The 13,897-nt window shown below is 54.9% G+C and overlaps 3 protein-coding genes across 4 annotated transcripts; 1 reads left to right on the top strand and 2 right to left on the bottom strand.

Moving 5' to 3' along the window:
* Positions 1 to 706: 706 nt before the first annotated feature.
* Positions 707 to 3,399, bottom strand: GNGT2 (G protein subunit gamma transducin 2). 2 transcript variants are annotated; one of them, XM_003213063.4, is made up of 3 exons: positions 2,137 to 3,399; positions 1,040 to 1,129; positions 707 to 832 (listed from the first exon to the last, which is right to left on the bottom strand). In XM_003213063.4, exons 2-3 carry the CDS (start codon positions 1,121 to 1,123, stop codon positions 707 to 709), a joined length of 210 nt encoding a protein of 69 aa, XP_003213111.1. In that variant the 5' UTR covers positions 1,124 to 1,129; positions 2,137 to 3,399. The 2 variants fall into 2 exon arrangements, with proteins under 2 accessions (XP_003213111.1, XP_010722865.1); XM_010724563.3 differs by lacking the exon at positions 2,137 to 3,399 and adding an exon at positions 1,258 to 1,425.
* On the top strand, positions 3,399 to 8,315 carry ABI3 (ABI family member 3). The gene is made up of 8 exons (XM_031557033.1): positions 3,399 to 3,716; positions 4,645 to 4,812; positions 5,262 to 5,438; positions 5,989 to 6,068; positions 6,253 to 6,348; positions 6,710 to 6,891; positions 7,020 to 7,151; positions 7,334 to 8,315. The coding sequence occupies exons 1-8, from the start codon at positions 3,606 to 3,608 to the stop codon at positions 7,492 to 7,494; spliced, it is 1,107 nt and encodes a 368-aa protein (XP_031412893.1). The 5' UTR covers positions 3,399 to 3,605; the 3' UTR covers positions 7,495 to 8,315.
* A 28-nt stretch (positions 8,316 to 8,343) lies between these two features.
* Positions 8,344 to 13,840, bottom strand: PHOSPHO1 (phosphoethanolamine/phosphocholine phosphatase 1). Its single transcript, XM_031557064.1, is given in 5 exon segments — positions 8,344 to 10,258; positions 12,350 to 12,399; positions 12,402 to 12,466; positions 13,330 to 13,403; positions 13,405 to 13,840. Coding segments are annotated over 5 exon segments (1,113 nt in total). The 5' UTR covers positions 13,567 to 13,840; the 3' UTR covers positions 8,344 to 9,496.
* Between the last annotated feature and the right edge of the window lie 57 nt (positions 13,841 to 13,897).

The raw sequence follows: 13,897 nt of genomic DNA, 5'->3' as shown, positions 1-13,897 counted from the left end.
CCCCCCTTCCCCCGGTCCTGTAGACGCACTGCGGGTGGGAGGTGCGATCTGTGAGCGATGGACGGAGTTATGGATGAGGAGATGAAAGCTTCAGACCCCTGGGAGCATCAGAGCAGCAGAGCGTGTTTGTCTGCCTGTGCCAGATGGGGAATTGAGGCACTGATAGCAATAACGTGAGCGAGGTCCCACCGGGATGCTTCTCTGCAGCGAGTGGGGATGCAGGGCTCAGCTCAGGGCTTTGGAGCCCGCCCTGCTGCTGGGCTGCCTGGGGTTGGAGTCCAGGTACAGCCCTACGTGTTTCAGTACAGCCCTACACCCCCCATACCAACAGGTAATGGCTGTACCCATTCCTACCCCTGTACCCATTCCTACCCCTACCTGTGCCATTAAAGCCCACTTTGCTGCTGCCTGCTGAAAACACAGAAGTTTTGCTTGCTGGAAACCAGCCACAAATCAGTGATGGGAGCACACAAACACGCTCTGCTCCGTCTGCTGCACCTCATCTCTGCAATCACAGGGGTAACTTTTTTTCTTTTTTCTCTTAATTTTTCTTTTTGCTGCTGCTACTTCAGATGCAACTACACTTTATTTTGGTACTCCCCGGTGCTGAGGTCAGACTATAGGGAAAGCAGGTTTCTGACAGTCTTGGCTTGAGCATGGGAATGGCTCTGTGCCCAAGCAGGGCGGTGCAGGAGGAGGAAGGATGTCAGCTTATCGTACAGCCGCCCTTCTCCTTAAAGGGGTTCTTGTCCTCAGGGACACCTTTCAGCAGTGGATCCTCTCCTGCCATGGATTCAATGTACTCCTTGAGCTCTTTGCCGGTCTTGGAGACCTGCAAGGAAGGAAGGAAGGAAGGAGATGCCTCGTGTGGGTTATGGGAACAAGCAGTCACTGCAGAGCTGCTCTCTTGCTCATCGTCTGCCTACAAATCCATGTGAGCCTCTGGGAAAGGAAACCACGGAGCTGCCCTTGGCTGTGGTGTGCCCCATCAGCATCCTCAGGGTGCCAAGGTTACTCCCCATTTTGGGGCAATACTCACCATTTGCCTCTCGTTCTTTACCTCCTTCTTCAGCTGATCCAGTTCCATTTTCAGCAGTTCCTTCTCTGTCATATCCTGAGCCATTCTGCCCTGAAACCAACAGAGACGGTGTGTGCTTGAAGTATAGTAAGGCTTCTCCTAGGGCACGCTAGGGCTATTGCTTTTGCCCTAACGCTATTACAAATGCTGATAATGTCTCAGCTGAAGCTTTCAGGCACCTTTCAAAGCACAGTGTAATTGCAGTAATCCAATTTTGCTTTGCTTGTTCTCACCCAGACAAATCGAGCAAAAATAGCAGTTTGAAGGCGGCAGAGGAAGATCCAGCCCAGTCTTTGTGTACAGCAGAGGCTGTTTCCCAAGGACAAGAGGTGGCCAGTTCAGTGGGGCTGGCTGAGACCACAGAAAAACCACTTGCACTGCGGGACTGTTGGATTTGCAGCAATTTAGGAGGACCCAGATAAGAATGTACCAAACTATACAGCATCTCCTAAACAAAGCAGAGCAGCATAGGTGCAGATGATGCCTTCCCAATATGACTTTGCAACTACACCTTTCTGCTTGGGCAGGAGCAGCCCGCAGGCATTCTGAGGAACTAAACTATTGTTTTGTTCTCCACTCATTGTGCCACCCTTGCAAGTAAGTGATGGTGTGAATTATGTCCCTTCATTGCTGTTACCTCTGTGTGCACAGAGACATTCCATGCTGTGAGTTGGAAAAGCTCATCTGTTTTTTACAAAGGTGCATCCAAGGGATATAAGAGAGATTTGGAAAGTTGTCTTGTGCTGCTCCCATATTAGAACTTGAGCTTGAAAGCCTGGCCACAACCTCTTAAGTCATAAAAGAGGAATGTGATTAAGCAGCAATGTGTCTTGTCCCTGCTTTGGAAGGCATCAAACTTCTGTTCCCCAGACCCCACTGGTTTTGTGTAGCTGTTCTCATGGCATGCATGCCCAATACTCCTCTCCCCATCAATGCTTGTGGGGCACGATGGGTCCCAAGGAGATGAAAGCTGCTGCTCAGCTGTGCTGTCAACCCACGGAGGTGGTGGTAGCACCTGCAATGCCTTTGTGCATTGGGAAGGAAGCAAAGCCACTTACCTGTGTGGATGAGGGGCTGCCCCTCTCAGTGCTGGAAGTATTCAGAAACCCATCGAGCCACCGTCCTCTGTGTCTGCACTGTTCTGTTTGAAGACTCCTTCAGATCTCCCAGCCGGTAGCAGGGAGCAGATGTCTTTGGTCCCTAAGCTGATAATAGACTCAGAAGAATAAGCTGGTCAGGTGTTGGGCATTAGCCTCAAAGCTCCGGGTAATCAGTGGTGGGGCCATAGGGGAGGGCTGGGAGAGGGTGAGGATGGGGGAGGAAGGCCAAGGGTGGAGATATACTTTGTGGGGCACTCGACAGCCCCTGTGCTCCCACTGTGTGTGTTTGAGCCTGTGCAGGGCTGGGGCCTGGCTAGGGGAGCAAAAGGAGCATCCCCTATGGGAGCTGGAACAGGTTCCACCATAGGAGGGGATGGAGAGGATGGGAGCTTGGGTAAGGGGACCGTAGGGGGCCAGGAGGTAGCTGGGGTGGCTCTTGGCCATTGAGGTGTGACAAGCAAAGCTGGTTCATCGTTTCCCTCATCCTCGCACTAATTGCTGTGGGTTCAGGATGGGCATTTGGCTCTTGCTTGGCCCATGCGAAACACTGAAGCTGAGGACAGAGTTCAGGAGGCCCCGAGGGAGCGCAAAGAGGAGGAGGTGGAGGGGGGGGATTCCCAGCACAACGGACCCTCCCAGTGCTGGGAAGTGAGAGTTTCCTGCCCTTGGCCATGGCCTCTGGCACTGTGGGGATGGGAAAGGCCATTAGCAAAGCACAAGGAGGGTTGTGCTGACCTGGCACACAAAGGCAAGCAGAAACTGATGGCTGCACCCAGCCTGAGCTGGGCGAGTTGGGGGCATGGGGCCGTCTGGGGAAGCTGAGCTGGCAATGGAAGCACCACCCTGGGGCTAGATCTCCTCCTGCCAGTCCCATAAAGGCAAGGGGAAGGGAATTCCCCTCGCTGAGTGCAACAGAGCCAGGCCTGGCCCCGTGCCTACTGGGCTCTGTCAGAGGATGGTGGTGCAAGCTCCAAAATGCCCAGAAATGGACAAATTTGGGCCGTTAGGAGCCAAACTGCAGCATTGTCCTGGAAATGCCACCCTGCCCAGGGCTGTGCTGCCTTCAGCCTCATGAAGAAGCCATGCTCCCTTGATGGGGATAGTTGAATTTGGGGGGTGAGGAGAGGGGGTAAGTATGGATGCGAAGGGCAGGTTTGGTGGGGACTGGGCTCACAGCACCCAACAGCTTTCAGGTTCCACTTGCAGACCCCTCCATGCCCCCAAGCCTCCACCATTATGGCAGACAAGATGGCGGCCCCCAGCCTGCCAAGCCCACTCCTCATGGGGCTGTGGGCCAGGAGAGCTGGCAGAGCTGGGAGAGGTGACAACCCACAGGGCATCCGCAGAGCACTGCGTCAGCATCGCCGCGAGCTTCAAAACGCAGCGCCTGAGAGGCTGGGGAGGAAGTGGGCTCCAGTCCCAGCACCATGGCGGAGCCGCTGCAGCTCTGCGATGTCCCCACAGCACGGCAGGGCCTGCGTGACAACCACAGCAACCTGCAGCGTGTGGCTGAGTACTGCGAGAGCAACTACCTGCAGGTGGGCTGTGGGGCTGTGTGTGGGGCTGGGGGGTCGGCTGGGATGGGGGGGATCTGTGGTGGTGGTGGTGGGGAGGATGGTGTGAGGGTGAAGGCTTTGCTGTCCCCTTTCATTTCCTGCCCAGCACTGAGAGCTCTCAGCGCTTCTTTTGTGCCTCAGTTTCCCCTCTGCTCAGCCGTCAGGGTTATGGGACGTGGGGGGAGTATGGGGGGGGGGGGTCGTTCCAGGTGTTTTGGTGCTGGAGGAGAGTGGGGATGGCAGCTCAGGGTTTGGGAGGTGGTGCACGGTGCTCGCTCCCTCCCAGCACAGGGGGGGCACTGGGCTCTGTGTTGCCCTCCTCCCCCCTGTCCTTGTGACCTGCTGAGGGAATGCAAAAGGGTTGGTTTGGCCCCATTGCCTGGGGACAGTGCTCTGACTGGAGGTCTCCTGGGTGCTTTAAGGATCCTACCTTGCTGGTCTCACTCCCCCATGGCAGACCCGAGGGGGTGGTGATGGTTTTGCCCCCCGCACATCTGGGGCTGTGACCCTGCATTCCCTGTCCCATAGCCAGGCATTGCTGCTGCCTCAGTCAAGCATCCTCCAGGGCTGGCTTGTTTTCTTCTGCTGCAGCTTCTGGCCGGTTCACAGCCCCCAGCTGCATCTCTGAAGGGGAAGCATGCAAAACAATTCAGAGAACTGAGACTGCTTCCCCAGCTGTTGGCAACAGGGTTGGGACAGACCCTCCTGATCCCCTCTGTGCTTCTCCCACCGCACCCTGATGGTGCTGAGCACCGCTGAGTCCCACTGCCTGAGCTGGAGGAACTGTGATGCATTTGGAAAGCAGAAGGAAACCTCTTTTCTCCCTTGTGACCCCAGCGTGGGAATGGCAGCAGCAGCACCGTGTGCTGTCAGCCTTCCCAGCTCATCACAGCCGTGTTTCACCCTCCAGGCGAGTGACAAGAGGAAGGCTTTGGAGGAGACGATGGCGTTCAGCACGCAGTCCTTGGCCAGCGTGGCCTACCAGGTCAGCAGCCTGGCCACCACCTTCCTGCAGCTGCTGGACCTGCAGGCAGCCGAGCTGCAGAAGCTGGAGGCCAACGTCAGCTGTGTAGCCCAGGTGGGTCCGACCTCAGCAACTGCCTACTTATGGGTCTGTGCTGCTGTGGGGTTTGGGCCCTGAGAAAGGGCTGGCCTGAAAAACAGGGGAATGTTACTGAGCAGCTTCTAGGGACTGGAGACCATCCTTCCCTGTGGTTTTAATGACCTGTCAGCCCCTGCAGCGCCTTGGTCACCCAACGTGCTAAAGAATAAGTCCATCGAGGGGTGAGAAACTGTTCTTGAGTGGTTGTCTTGGTCTGGGTGTTGGGAGACCATGGCAGCCTCTGGGGAAGCCCCCAAGGAGCCAACCTGCAGCAGTCACAAGGGCTCAGATGCTGTGATCTCCCCTCTGTGGATACTGGCCTTGTCCCCTTGGAGAACTGGGGACGTTGACGCAGAGCCCTGCAGCCACTCACCCTCTTTCTGACACCTGAAGGCTTCCTAAAGCCTTTCATGCCATCTTTACAGAGTGTTGACATGCACAAGGAGAAAGTGTCTCGCCGGGAGATTGGCTCTCTGACTGTCAGTAAGAGGTTCCTATCCCACCAGAAGATCACATCCCCCCCCAACCCACCGTCCCTGGAGCCCTACTACAGGAAACCCCTCAACTTCAGCATCCTGGATGATGTTGGCCACGGCATAAAGGTCAGTTGGAGCGTGTCCCATGGGAAGGTGGGGGCTCAGGTGGACATTCTGTGACCTGGTGGGGGCACAAAACCCCTCCTGGATGGAGAAGTGGGGTCTGTCCATACTTCCCACAGCCCACTCCAGGACTTGTCCCAGCGGGGCTCATCTTGGGGCAGGAGGGGAATGGGACACTGTCAGTCCCAGAGCTGCTTGGCTAAGGCTGGGGCTGAGCTGCTGTTCTCCCCCAGTGCTGTTCCAGCACTGAAACTGCCCCTGCAAGCTGCCTCTCACCGGAAGGCGCCTGTGGGTTTTCAGCAGCGTCAGAGCCACGTGTGCAGTGTGAAACCACCATGGAGTCGGAGGGGAAGTGGTGGTGGCTGGGTCTGCAGTTCCCACGGTGGCAATGCCACACAGCAGCACTGATGTCTGCTCCTATCAGCTGGGGCAGCTTCCCACACCCCCCATCCTTTTGAGAAGGGTTCAGCAAAGGCTTTGGGGGCACTGCAGGGACATGGTAGCATGGGGTGCAATGAGCTTGTCATGTGTCTGTGTCTTCTCCTGCCTGCAGGACCACAGCACCCAGCTGTCCCGCACAGGCACACTGTCTCGGAAAGGGATCAAGAGTCAACAGTCTGCAGGCACCATGGGGTGAGGCTTCTGGGGTGGTGTGCAGTAGGAAATCTTTCTGGCCTGGGTGTCACTGAGCAGGTGACAACGGCAGGGACAGAGCCATGGGTGCGCTGCCTAATGCAGCTGCCCTCAGTGTCCTGTCCCTGTCCTGATGCCAAGCCATCACCTGGCAGTGTGGGCTCAGCACCTGCTCTGTTGGCAGGAGGAGCACTCGTGTCCCTGAGCCCATCCAGCCTCCTGTGATTCCCGAGGGAAAGCTCTCTGCAGCTTCATCAGCCTCCTCACTGACATCGGTCAGGTACCAGCCTGGGCCTGGGGGGGTCTGGAGGAGGATTAGTGGGCCTGGGGCAGCTGTGGTTACCCCACTGCATCTGTTTGCAAAGAGGTTTTGATAAGCAATATGGTTCTGGGGAGCAGGAAATTCACTGTGCATCTCTAGAGCAAAAGAACTTAACAGAGATGGTTCCCAAGGGGGAAACTAAGGCACAGAATGGGGAAATGGCTTTGCACGCAGATGCTGGGGTGCCTGCCCATGGTGACAGCACTGGGTGTCACCTGTCCTAGCACAGGGCAGACACCTGTGTTCAAAGGTGGGAGGGCTGAGACATGCCCCTGGCTTGTCCCCCCCATACACCTTTTCCCTGACTCTGAATCCCCAGCTCGAGTGGAGGAGCCCTCGGGAAGGCATCCCAGCACCACCCCCACCTCCACCCCCACCAGGACCACCACCCCCACCAGGACCACCACCCACCCCGGCTGCAGCCATCATCCCACCACCCCCACCTCTCCCTGGGGATCTGCTCCCACCACCACCACCAGGGGACCTGGTTGTGCCCCCACTAGACTTCAGCCTTCCAGGTGAGTGCTGCAGTGTCTGGGGATGCTGGGGTGCTCATTTCAAACACAAACGCTGTGCGTGGTCTCTGCTCCACGTGGAGCCCCTTGGCCCTCACTGAATTTGTTTTACAGTCCCCGATGACCTCGAGCCACCACTGCCACCACCACCAGTGTTGCCCAACTTTGAGGATTTCACCACACCACCACCACCACCACCACCTGCAGAGGAACCCCCCTGTGTCCCACAGAGCTACCTGGACAAAGGTACAGCAGCTCCAGGGTCAGATCTGCTGAGATCCACCAGATTCTTTGGCCCTGACTGTGGTCACAGCACTCAAGATGTGACTGCCCCACTACAGGGCAGTGCAGAGGCTCAGCCCTTCCCTCCTGCCCATTCTCAGCTGTCCCCACTCTGCTCCATGACCTCTCTCCCCCTCTTTGCACAGTGCTGACCCTCTACCCGTACACACGGCAGAAGGACAACGAGCTTTCCTTCGAGCCTGGGGCCCTCATCTATGTCACACGGAGGTACTCTGATGGATGGTGTGAAGGCATCCTGGGCGAGGAGGCAGGTTTCTTCCCTGGCAATTACGTGGAGCCCTTCTGAGCACCAGGAGCTCCCCGACCCACTTTGCCTTTGGCTTTTGGCTTTGCACAGCTGCTGTTTTGCACAGCTCAGCCCTTTTGCTGCAGCCACGCCATGGCCCCATGCCAGATGCTGCTGCCTGCACCCCACACGTCCCCCTGCCTGCTCCTCACACCTCTCCCACCCTTTATCTTTTTCTTAATGACACCAGCAATTGCTGATGATGATGCTGTGAGGGTTTAGCACTGAGGCAACTCCCCTGTCCCTCAAACTGCTGGAACTGAGAGAGCAGCAAACTCTGAAATCCCATGGGCTGGCTCTGATGCTGCTCCTGAACCCCTAGAACTGATGGTAGAGCAGGACCAAAGCTCAGAAATCACAAACAAGCATGAGGAGGAGAACAGCTCTGGGGCAATAACCACAGAGGAACTGCTTCCCATCCGCAGCTGCTTGAGATGCTTGAGAGAGGAGGCTGAGCCAGGTCTAAATCCTGCTGCTAAAGGGGCTGCTGTAGGATCAGGCCCAACCTGCAGAGCATTGCTTATAATCCAACCCCACTTTGCTGCTCCCTGGGTCAGCTCCCAAGGCTGCCTGCTTCCTCCTGCAGCCTCAGGAAGAGAAACACCATGTGCGTGCACCTCAAGAGCCATTTCACACTCAGGTTTATGTTCTCGATACAAAGAACTTGTATATCTGTAATATATAGATATATATCTATATACATATATATGTATTTTTTTTTAATTCCATGGCTTTAAGTTCCACACAGTTGAACAGTGTCCGGAAGAGGAAGAACGAAGAAAGGGGAGAAAAAATGAAATAAAGGAGGATCATCTCAGGGCTACTTTGGTTATTTCCTTACCTCTCTGATTTGTTGCCAGGATTTCTATGCTTTGGAGTAGTTACAAGCCACTCTCAGGGGTCATTTAAGGCTGTGGATAAATCCGGGAAAAGCCAACACCAGAGAGCAAAATAATGCAAGCCCCCCTTTACAGAGTGCAATTAGAATGGGCAATTAACACTGTGGTGGGGTAAGAGGGTTTGGCCTCTGGGGGAACTGATACCAGAAGTGCTAAAGCACCTCTCTCCAACTGGGGGGGAGGGGGAGGAGAATTTCAGCACCTCTGGAGCAGAGCAGGAGGTTGCAGGGCAGTCAATATGACCCAGTAAAGACATAGAGATGAGCTGTCTGCACTGGGGATGAATGGGGGCTGCTGCCCCAGGAGGAGAAGTGATGGGGAAAGAAGAGGAAGGTGAAGTCAGGTCTTTCTCCTCAAGCAGGATGCGGCCGTTCTGCCTCCCCTCCCCCCCAAAAAATGGGGTGAGGGCAATGGGAACTGAAGGAGGGTCACTTTTTATTTTTGCAAGGTACCAACCTTCCAAAACGCTTCCTTGATTTCTCATGATTTTTTTTCAGAAAATAAAGTCTAAAGGGACAATAAATTCCTGTGTGAGGCTCATCCGCTGAGCAAGGAGTGGGATGCATGGTGAGCTGGGGAGCCTGGGCAGCACAAACTGCCCAGACCAAATTTCTCGTGGCTTCCTGGAGAGGCAAGGAGCCTTTGGAGCACTGGGTTGAAGGCAACAGCATGAGGATCCTGCATGGAGAGTGGAGATGGGCAGGAGATGAGAGGGGTGAAGTCAAGAGGAATCACACGCAGGGCTCAGCCTGCAGGAGAGCTGACTTCTGGATGGTAAAGAACTGCTCTTGTGAAGTCAAAAAGGGAAAAAAAACAAACCATCCTATTAGTGTTGTCAACCACTGACAGCAGAGAAGCCATCTAAGCTGCATAGAGAAGACTTCATCTCAGTGTGGCAGAGGGAAGAGAAAGGGATCTAGGGGGAGAGAAAGTGCTTCAATCACTGGGGAGATAGGAGCTCGGAGAGGAAGGCAGGAAAGCAATCCAGGAATCAAAGTCCAAGTGAGCAGTGCCAAATAAACACGGGGTGCAGGACATGACCGTCCAGCCTTCTCCCTTCCCAGCTGTTTATCGTAAACAAGCTTCTTTGGAGCCATCCATCCTCAGCACTTCTTCTTGAGGAGCTCCTGCAGATAGCGGGCAACCTCGGTAGCTGACTCCCAGGGAACAACAGTGGCCTGGAAAGCCCCAGGCTGCTTCTTCTCCATCTCCTGGGTCATCTGGTGCATGGGGTAGCCCTTCCGGGGGAAAGCAACGTCAGCTGAAGTCAAAGTCACCGAAGGGCAGAAGTCATTGGCACCATCCCCAACGTAAAATACCCTCTCAAACTCCACCTCTTCCTGCGCTCTCTCGGCCAGGTACTCCGTCAGGATTTTGCGTTTGCACATATTGGCTGGGCAGTCAAGGCACTTGTGGCTGTGGTAGGGCCCCAAGGTGAAGTAACCCCTCTTGTCAAAGCTGGACGGGTTGCTGAAGATTTTACGGAAGAGGGAATAAAAACCGGCCGCCCTCAGTTTGCACTCAATGCCAAACATGTTGGCGTCGGAGATGAGGATGATCTCAAAGAGCTCGTGGTTCTTGGAGAGGAACTGGAAGAGGTCAGGCATGCCTGGAGACAGGGGAATGTTCTCATAGACGGCCTTGAAGTCCCCCATCTTGACGCCCTGGTCCCCCATGTAGGCCAGGACGCGCTGCATGTACTCATTGTAGAAGCCCTCACGGAAGCTCTGTCTGAGGTGCTCAGGCAGTGCTTGCCCCGGAGCTGCACGCACGATGGAGTCATCACTGTTCTCATTGATGATGGTCTCATCAAAATCGAAGACCAGGAGGTACTTGGGAGGCCGGGAGCTGGCCATACCAACACCCTGCGGGGGGAAGAAGAGCGCCCATAGTGAGCTGAGCATTTGGCTTTGGAGCCAGAGGCAACAAACACAGCACAAGAGGCTGCCAGCGCTGCAGAGCAGCATTTCTCTGCCAAATTATCCCTGCCCACGTCTTGCCATGTAGCTCATTAACCCAGCTGGGGACCTCAGGGGTAATCCCCTGCTGACATACCTCAGCCCTGACCCTGGAGTGTTTATCCTTCCTATAAAGAGATCACTTTGCCACCGCTAATCCCTGTACTGCAGTCAAGGTGGTCAGTGTGCCAAGGACTGACACACGTCCTCCCAAGGGACATGGGGACAGTGCTGGCATGGTTCCATGGGTGCTGGGGAAGGGGAGAGGCAAAGTTTGCTCCCCATCCCACTCACATCACCTGTGCAAAAGGATTTGCGTACCTGCAAACAAACCCCTCTTGCTGCCATCCTTACAAGGACAAGGCTGGTTTTTCCTTGGAAAAAGATTCTGCAGGTTAATTTTTGTGCTGTCACCTGGATGTGGTTTCCCTTTGGGTTGGGCTCAGAGTTGGGGTTCGCCCTTCTCTCCAAAGTAAAACCACATTGCTGACAACACACAGAGCTGGACAGCCTCAGCCCAGGCCCAGTGCCAAATCCAGCAGCCCCCGCTCGCCACCTGCCACCAATCAGACATGCAGGACAGGGACCTCACTTCTGCTCCCTGACCCTGAGAAGAGGCAGAGAGGCGAAAATATAGAGAATCACACTGACCTTAAACAGGCATGGCAGCCCAACACCCTCACAGCACCTTTTCATTTTAAGACCATCACTCTTCAAGCACCGCTTTGCTGAAGGTCCCTTTTAGGGCTCTCTGTGTTGGGATCCTCACTGCAAACCATAGGGAGGATGCTGGTTAATGGATGTGATGTGCAGAGACGTGCAGCACGCTATGTGCCTGTGTCCTGCACTGAACTCCCAAGCTCATGACCTTTTGTATCAGGAGCTGAAGAATTAAATGACTCCGTAGGGAGCAGTGTGAGTGGGCAGGGACCACTTAATGCGCCTGATCCCTCTTAGCTCTCCCAAGCACTCAGGCTTTGCCACACATGAAAAGACCCAACCCAGCAACAACATCCCGTTCCAAAAATTGTCCTGATTTTCTTCCAGTCTAATTAGTTTGGGTTGCTCTTTTAAATGGAGCAATTATCTTGGAAGGCAAAGAAGGACGCAGGCAGCTCTGGTTGAGTCGTGCCAGCCTGCTGCCCGCAGTGCAGGCACAGCCCCGGATCTGCAATCCTGCCAACCTCTTGCAGTGTGTGGGGAGAAAAACAGAGCGACAGAAAACCTCAGAATGCCAAAACTCAGAGTTCAGCCTGGTGGGAGACCTGGGGAGGAGGAATAACACACCAGGATGTGGGTAATTTAATGGTTTGCTGGCTGAATCGAGGAGGATTTCAATGATTTTTTTGATGTCGGCGTCACTTTATGAGGTTTTTTTGGTCTGGTGGGGATTTGTTTGGGAATTGAGTTGTTTTAAGGCCAGCACCGGGTTATTTTGGCCACAACAAATCACAGAAGAGCTTAGGCTGGAAAGGAACTTGAGGATTATCCAGTTGCTCTGCCATGGACTGGTTCTCCCACAACCTCAGGTTGTCCAAACCAACTTCTGTTCGCAAGCACCCACCAAAAGATGGTGCTTATTCACAGGCATCATTTAAAACCAAATAAAGCCACAGCCAGCCTGGGGCTGAAATTCACCACTATGATCTTCAGGTCCGAATCAAAAGAAACAAAATAAAGAGCACGGAAGATTAATTGCGACTTTTTTTCTTTATATTCTACATTGGTGCCAAAATCATTTTGATCTGAGCTTTAAGGACGCATTACAGCAGCAAAGAGCCTTGGAACAGAGCTGCATGAAGCCCCACGGATAACAGCTTACGGGCAGCTCTAAAAGCTGAAGCCCTGGAGTTACGTTGTGCATAAAGACCAAGGGTTTCCTAAGGAATGGATGCTTTCTTTCTCCATCTAAAGAGAAGCACTGCACCCCTTTGCTCTTCGAGCAGCAAACCGCGGCACCGCTCCCACCAGTGCTATTTATACGTGGATATGACTCACCGGGCAGCTGCTTCCTGGGAGAGTGTCCTTCCACCTTCTGCAAAAAAAAGGAGTCCTTCCAAAATAAAATTAAAGCAGCCGTGCTTCCTAACATTATTCAAAGCCTGAAGGTTGGAACTGGAAAACGAAACAGACGTTGGTTTGTTAATGGCACTGAGAGCAAAGGGTTAAAGAAACTCAATTCGAGACGAGGGTGAAAATGTCCCCGATAAAAGCAGGGAGCTGTTGGTGTCACACGCAGATGAATCTCTCCGGGTCATTTATCCCCCAAATCTCGATGTTTTCTATCCCTCCCATCCCCCTCAAGCATCCTCCCGCCCCCCACAGGAACCCAACGACATTTGCCATCCTCGTTATCTCCGCGGAGCGGTCACCGCCGTGTGTCCCAGGGGAACTCTGCCCGGCTGTGGGATTTACAGCTTAATCCCATGATTTCGGGTTCAGCCCAGGACACGGCGCCGGCTGAGAACAGCGCAGTGCTGCACCCACCCACCCAGCCAGCGCTGCTGCAGGACCTGCTGGCACACTGATGGGCAATGGGACACCTCCCATCTGCCCAAGCACATTTCCATCGCCCTGCCTACCCCCACAACTCCGGTTTTGGTGATTTGAAGCTTAGCTGATGTTTCTAGAACAGACAATATATCTTTTTTTAAACCCCAAACCCAACCGCTGACCTTCGCCAAATTTGTTTGCCCACCCCGTAGATCCGTACTAAAGGAAAAGCAGAAAACAAAGTGCTGCTGCCCCAAAAGCAAAGGAGAGGAAAGCACCCTCCGTTGGTGGATGATCCATTGGGGACCGTCCATGGGGACGGTTCATTTTATACATTTGTTTTTTTCCCCCGTCCAGCAAGAGGACGACGCAGTTCAAAGCGCCGTGACCAAAGCATTGCTTTCCCTGCAAAAAAAAAAAAAAAAACCAACAACCCACCAAGCAACAAACCCGAAGCAGGCTGTTTTAGCCCCAAAATGCTACACCTGTGAGGTGGTGGATGGCAGACAGCCGGTGCTCCGCGGAGCCCAAAATCGGTTCCCGGAGTGCGGTTCGCTCCCCGGGGATGGGGCTGCCGAGGGGCGCATGCAGAGGAGCGGCACCGGGAGCTGCCAGGACCGAACCGCCCGGCACACGGAGCGGGGCCGGTGTCGGATGATGCGTGGTCGCTCCTCGGGTCCTGTCGGTACGGGTGACAGCCGCAATGGGGCTGGTTCACGCATGATCGGTGCCTGAAGGCTCCTGCTCTATACCAGCACCTCCCGGTACCGGCACCAGCGCTACCAGATTAACACCTCCCGGCGCCGGTCGCACCAGCCATTGGAGACTCTCACGGAGTGGGCACCTCCCGGTACCGGTACCCGCCTGCATCTCCCGGTACCGGTGCCAGCCGTCCCCGTGCATCGCTCCTCGCAGCCTCCTACCGGAGTCGGCACCTCTCGGTACCGGCAGCAGCCGTGCTGGTGCCGACTCATGTCTGAGCAGCCTCCAGGGCTTCCTTACCCGGTCGGAACCTCCCGGGAGCGCCCGGTTCACCCCGCAGAGCGGCGGAGC

Source organism: Meleagris gallopavo, chromosome 29 (assembly GCF_000146605.3).
Source record: "Meleagris gallopavo isolate NT-WF06-2002-E0010 breed Aviagen turkey brand Nicholas breeding stock chromosome 29, Turkey_5.1, whole genome shotgun sequence".
Taxonomy (NCBI): domain Eukaryota; kingdom Metazoa; phylum Chordata; class Aves; order Galliformes; family Phasianidae; genus Meleagris; species Meleagris gallopavo.
The sequence above is the reverse complement of the archived record's forward strand: the minus strand, read 5'-3'. Positions and strand labels throughout refer to the sequence as shown.

Bases quoted from the DNA above. Each gene is read 5' to 3' on its own strand.
- GNGT2 (XM_003213063.4), bottom strand. From the start codon at position 1,123: ATGGCTCAGGATATGACAGAGAAGGAACTGCTGAAAATGGAACTGGAT. The intron at 833-1,039 runs GTGAGTATTGCC...CCTTCCTTGCAG, and splicing joins TAAAGAACGAGAGGCAAATG to GTCTCCAAGACCGGCAAAGA.
- ABI3 (XM_031557033.1), top strand. From the start codon at position 3,606: ATGGCGGAGCCGCTGCAGCTCTGCGATGTCCCCACAGCACGGCAGGGC. The intron at 3,717-4,644 runs GTGGGCTGTGGG...TTCACCCTCCAG, and splicing joins GCGAGAGCAACTACCTGCAG to GCGAGTGACAAGAGGAAGGC. The intron at 4,813-5,261 runs GTGGGTCCGACC...CCATCTTTACAG, and splicing joins ACGTCAGCTGTGTAGCCCAG to AGTGTTGACATGCACAAGGA.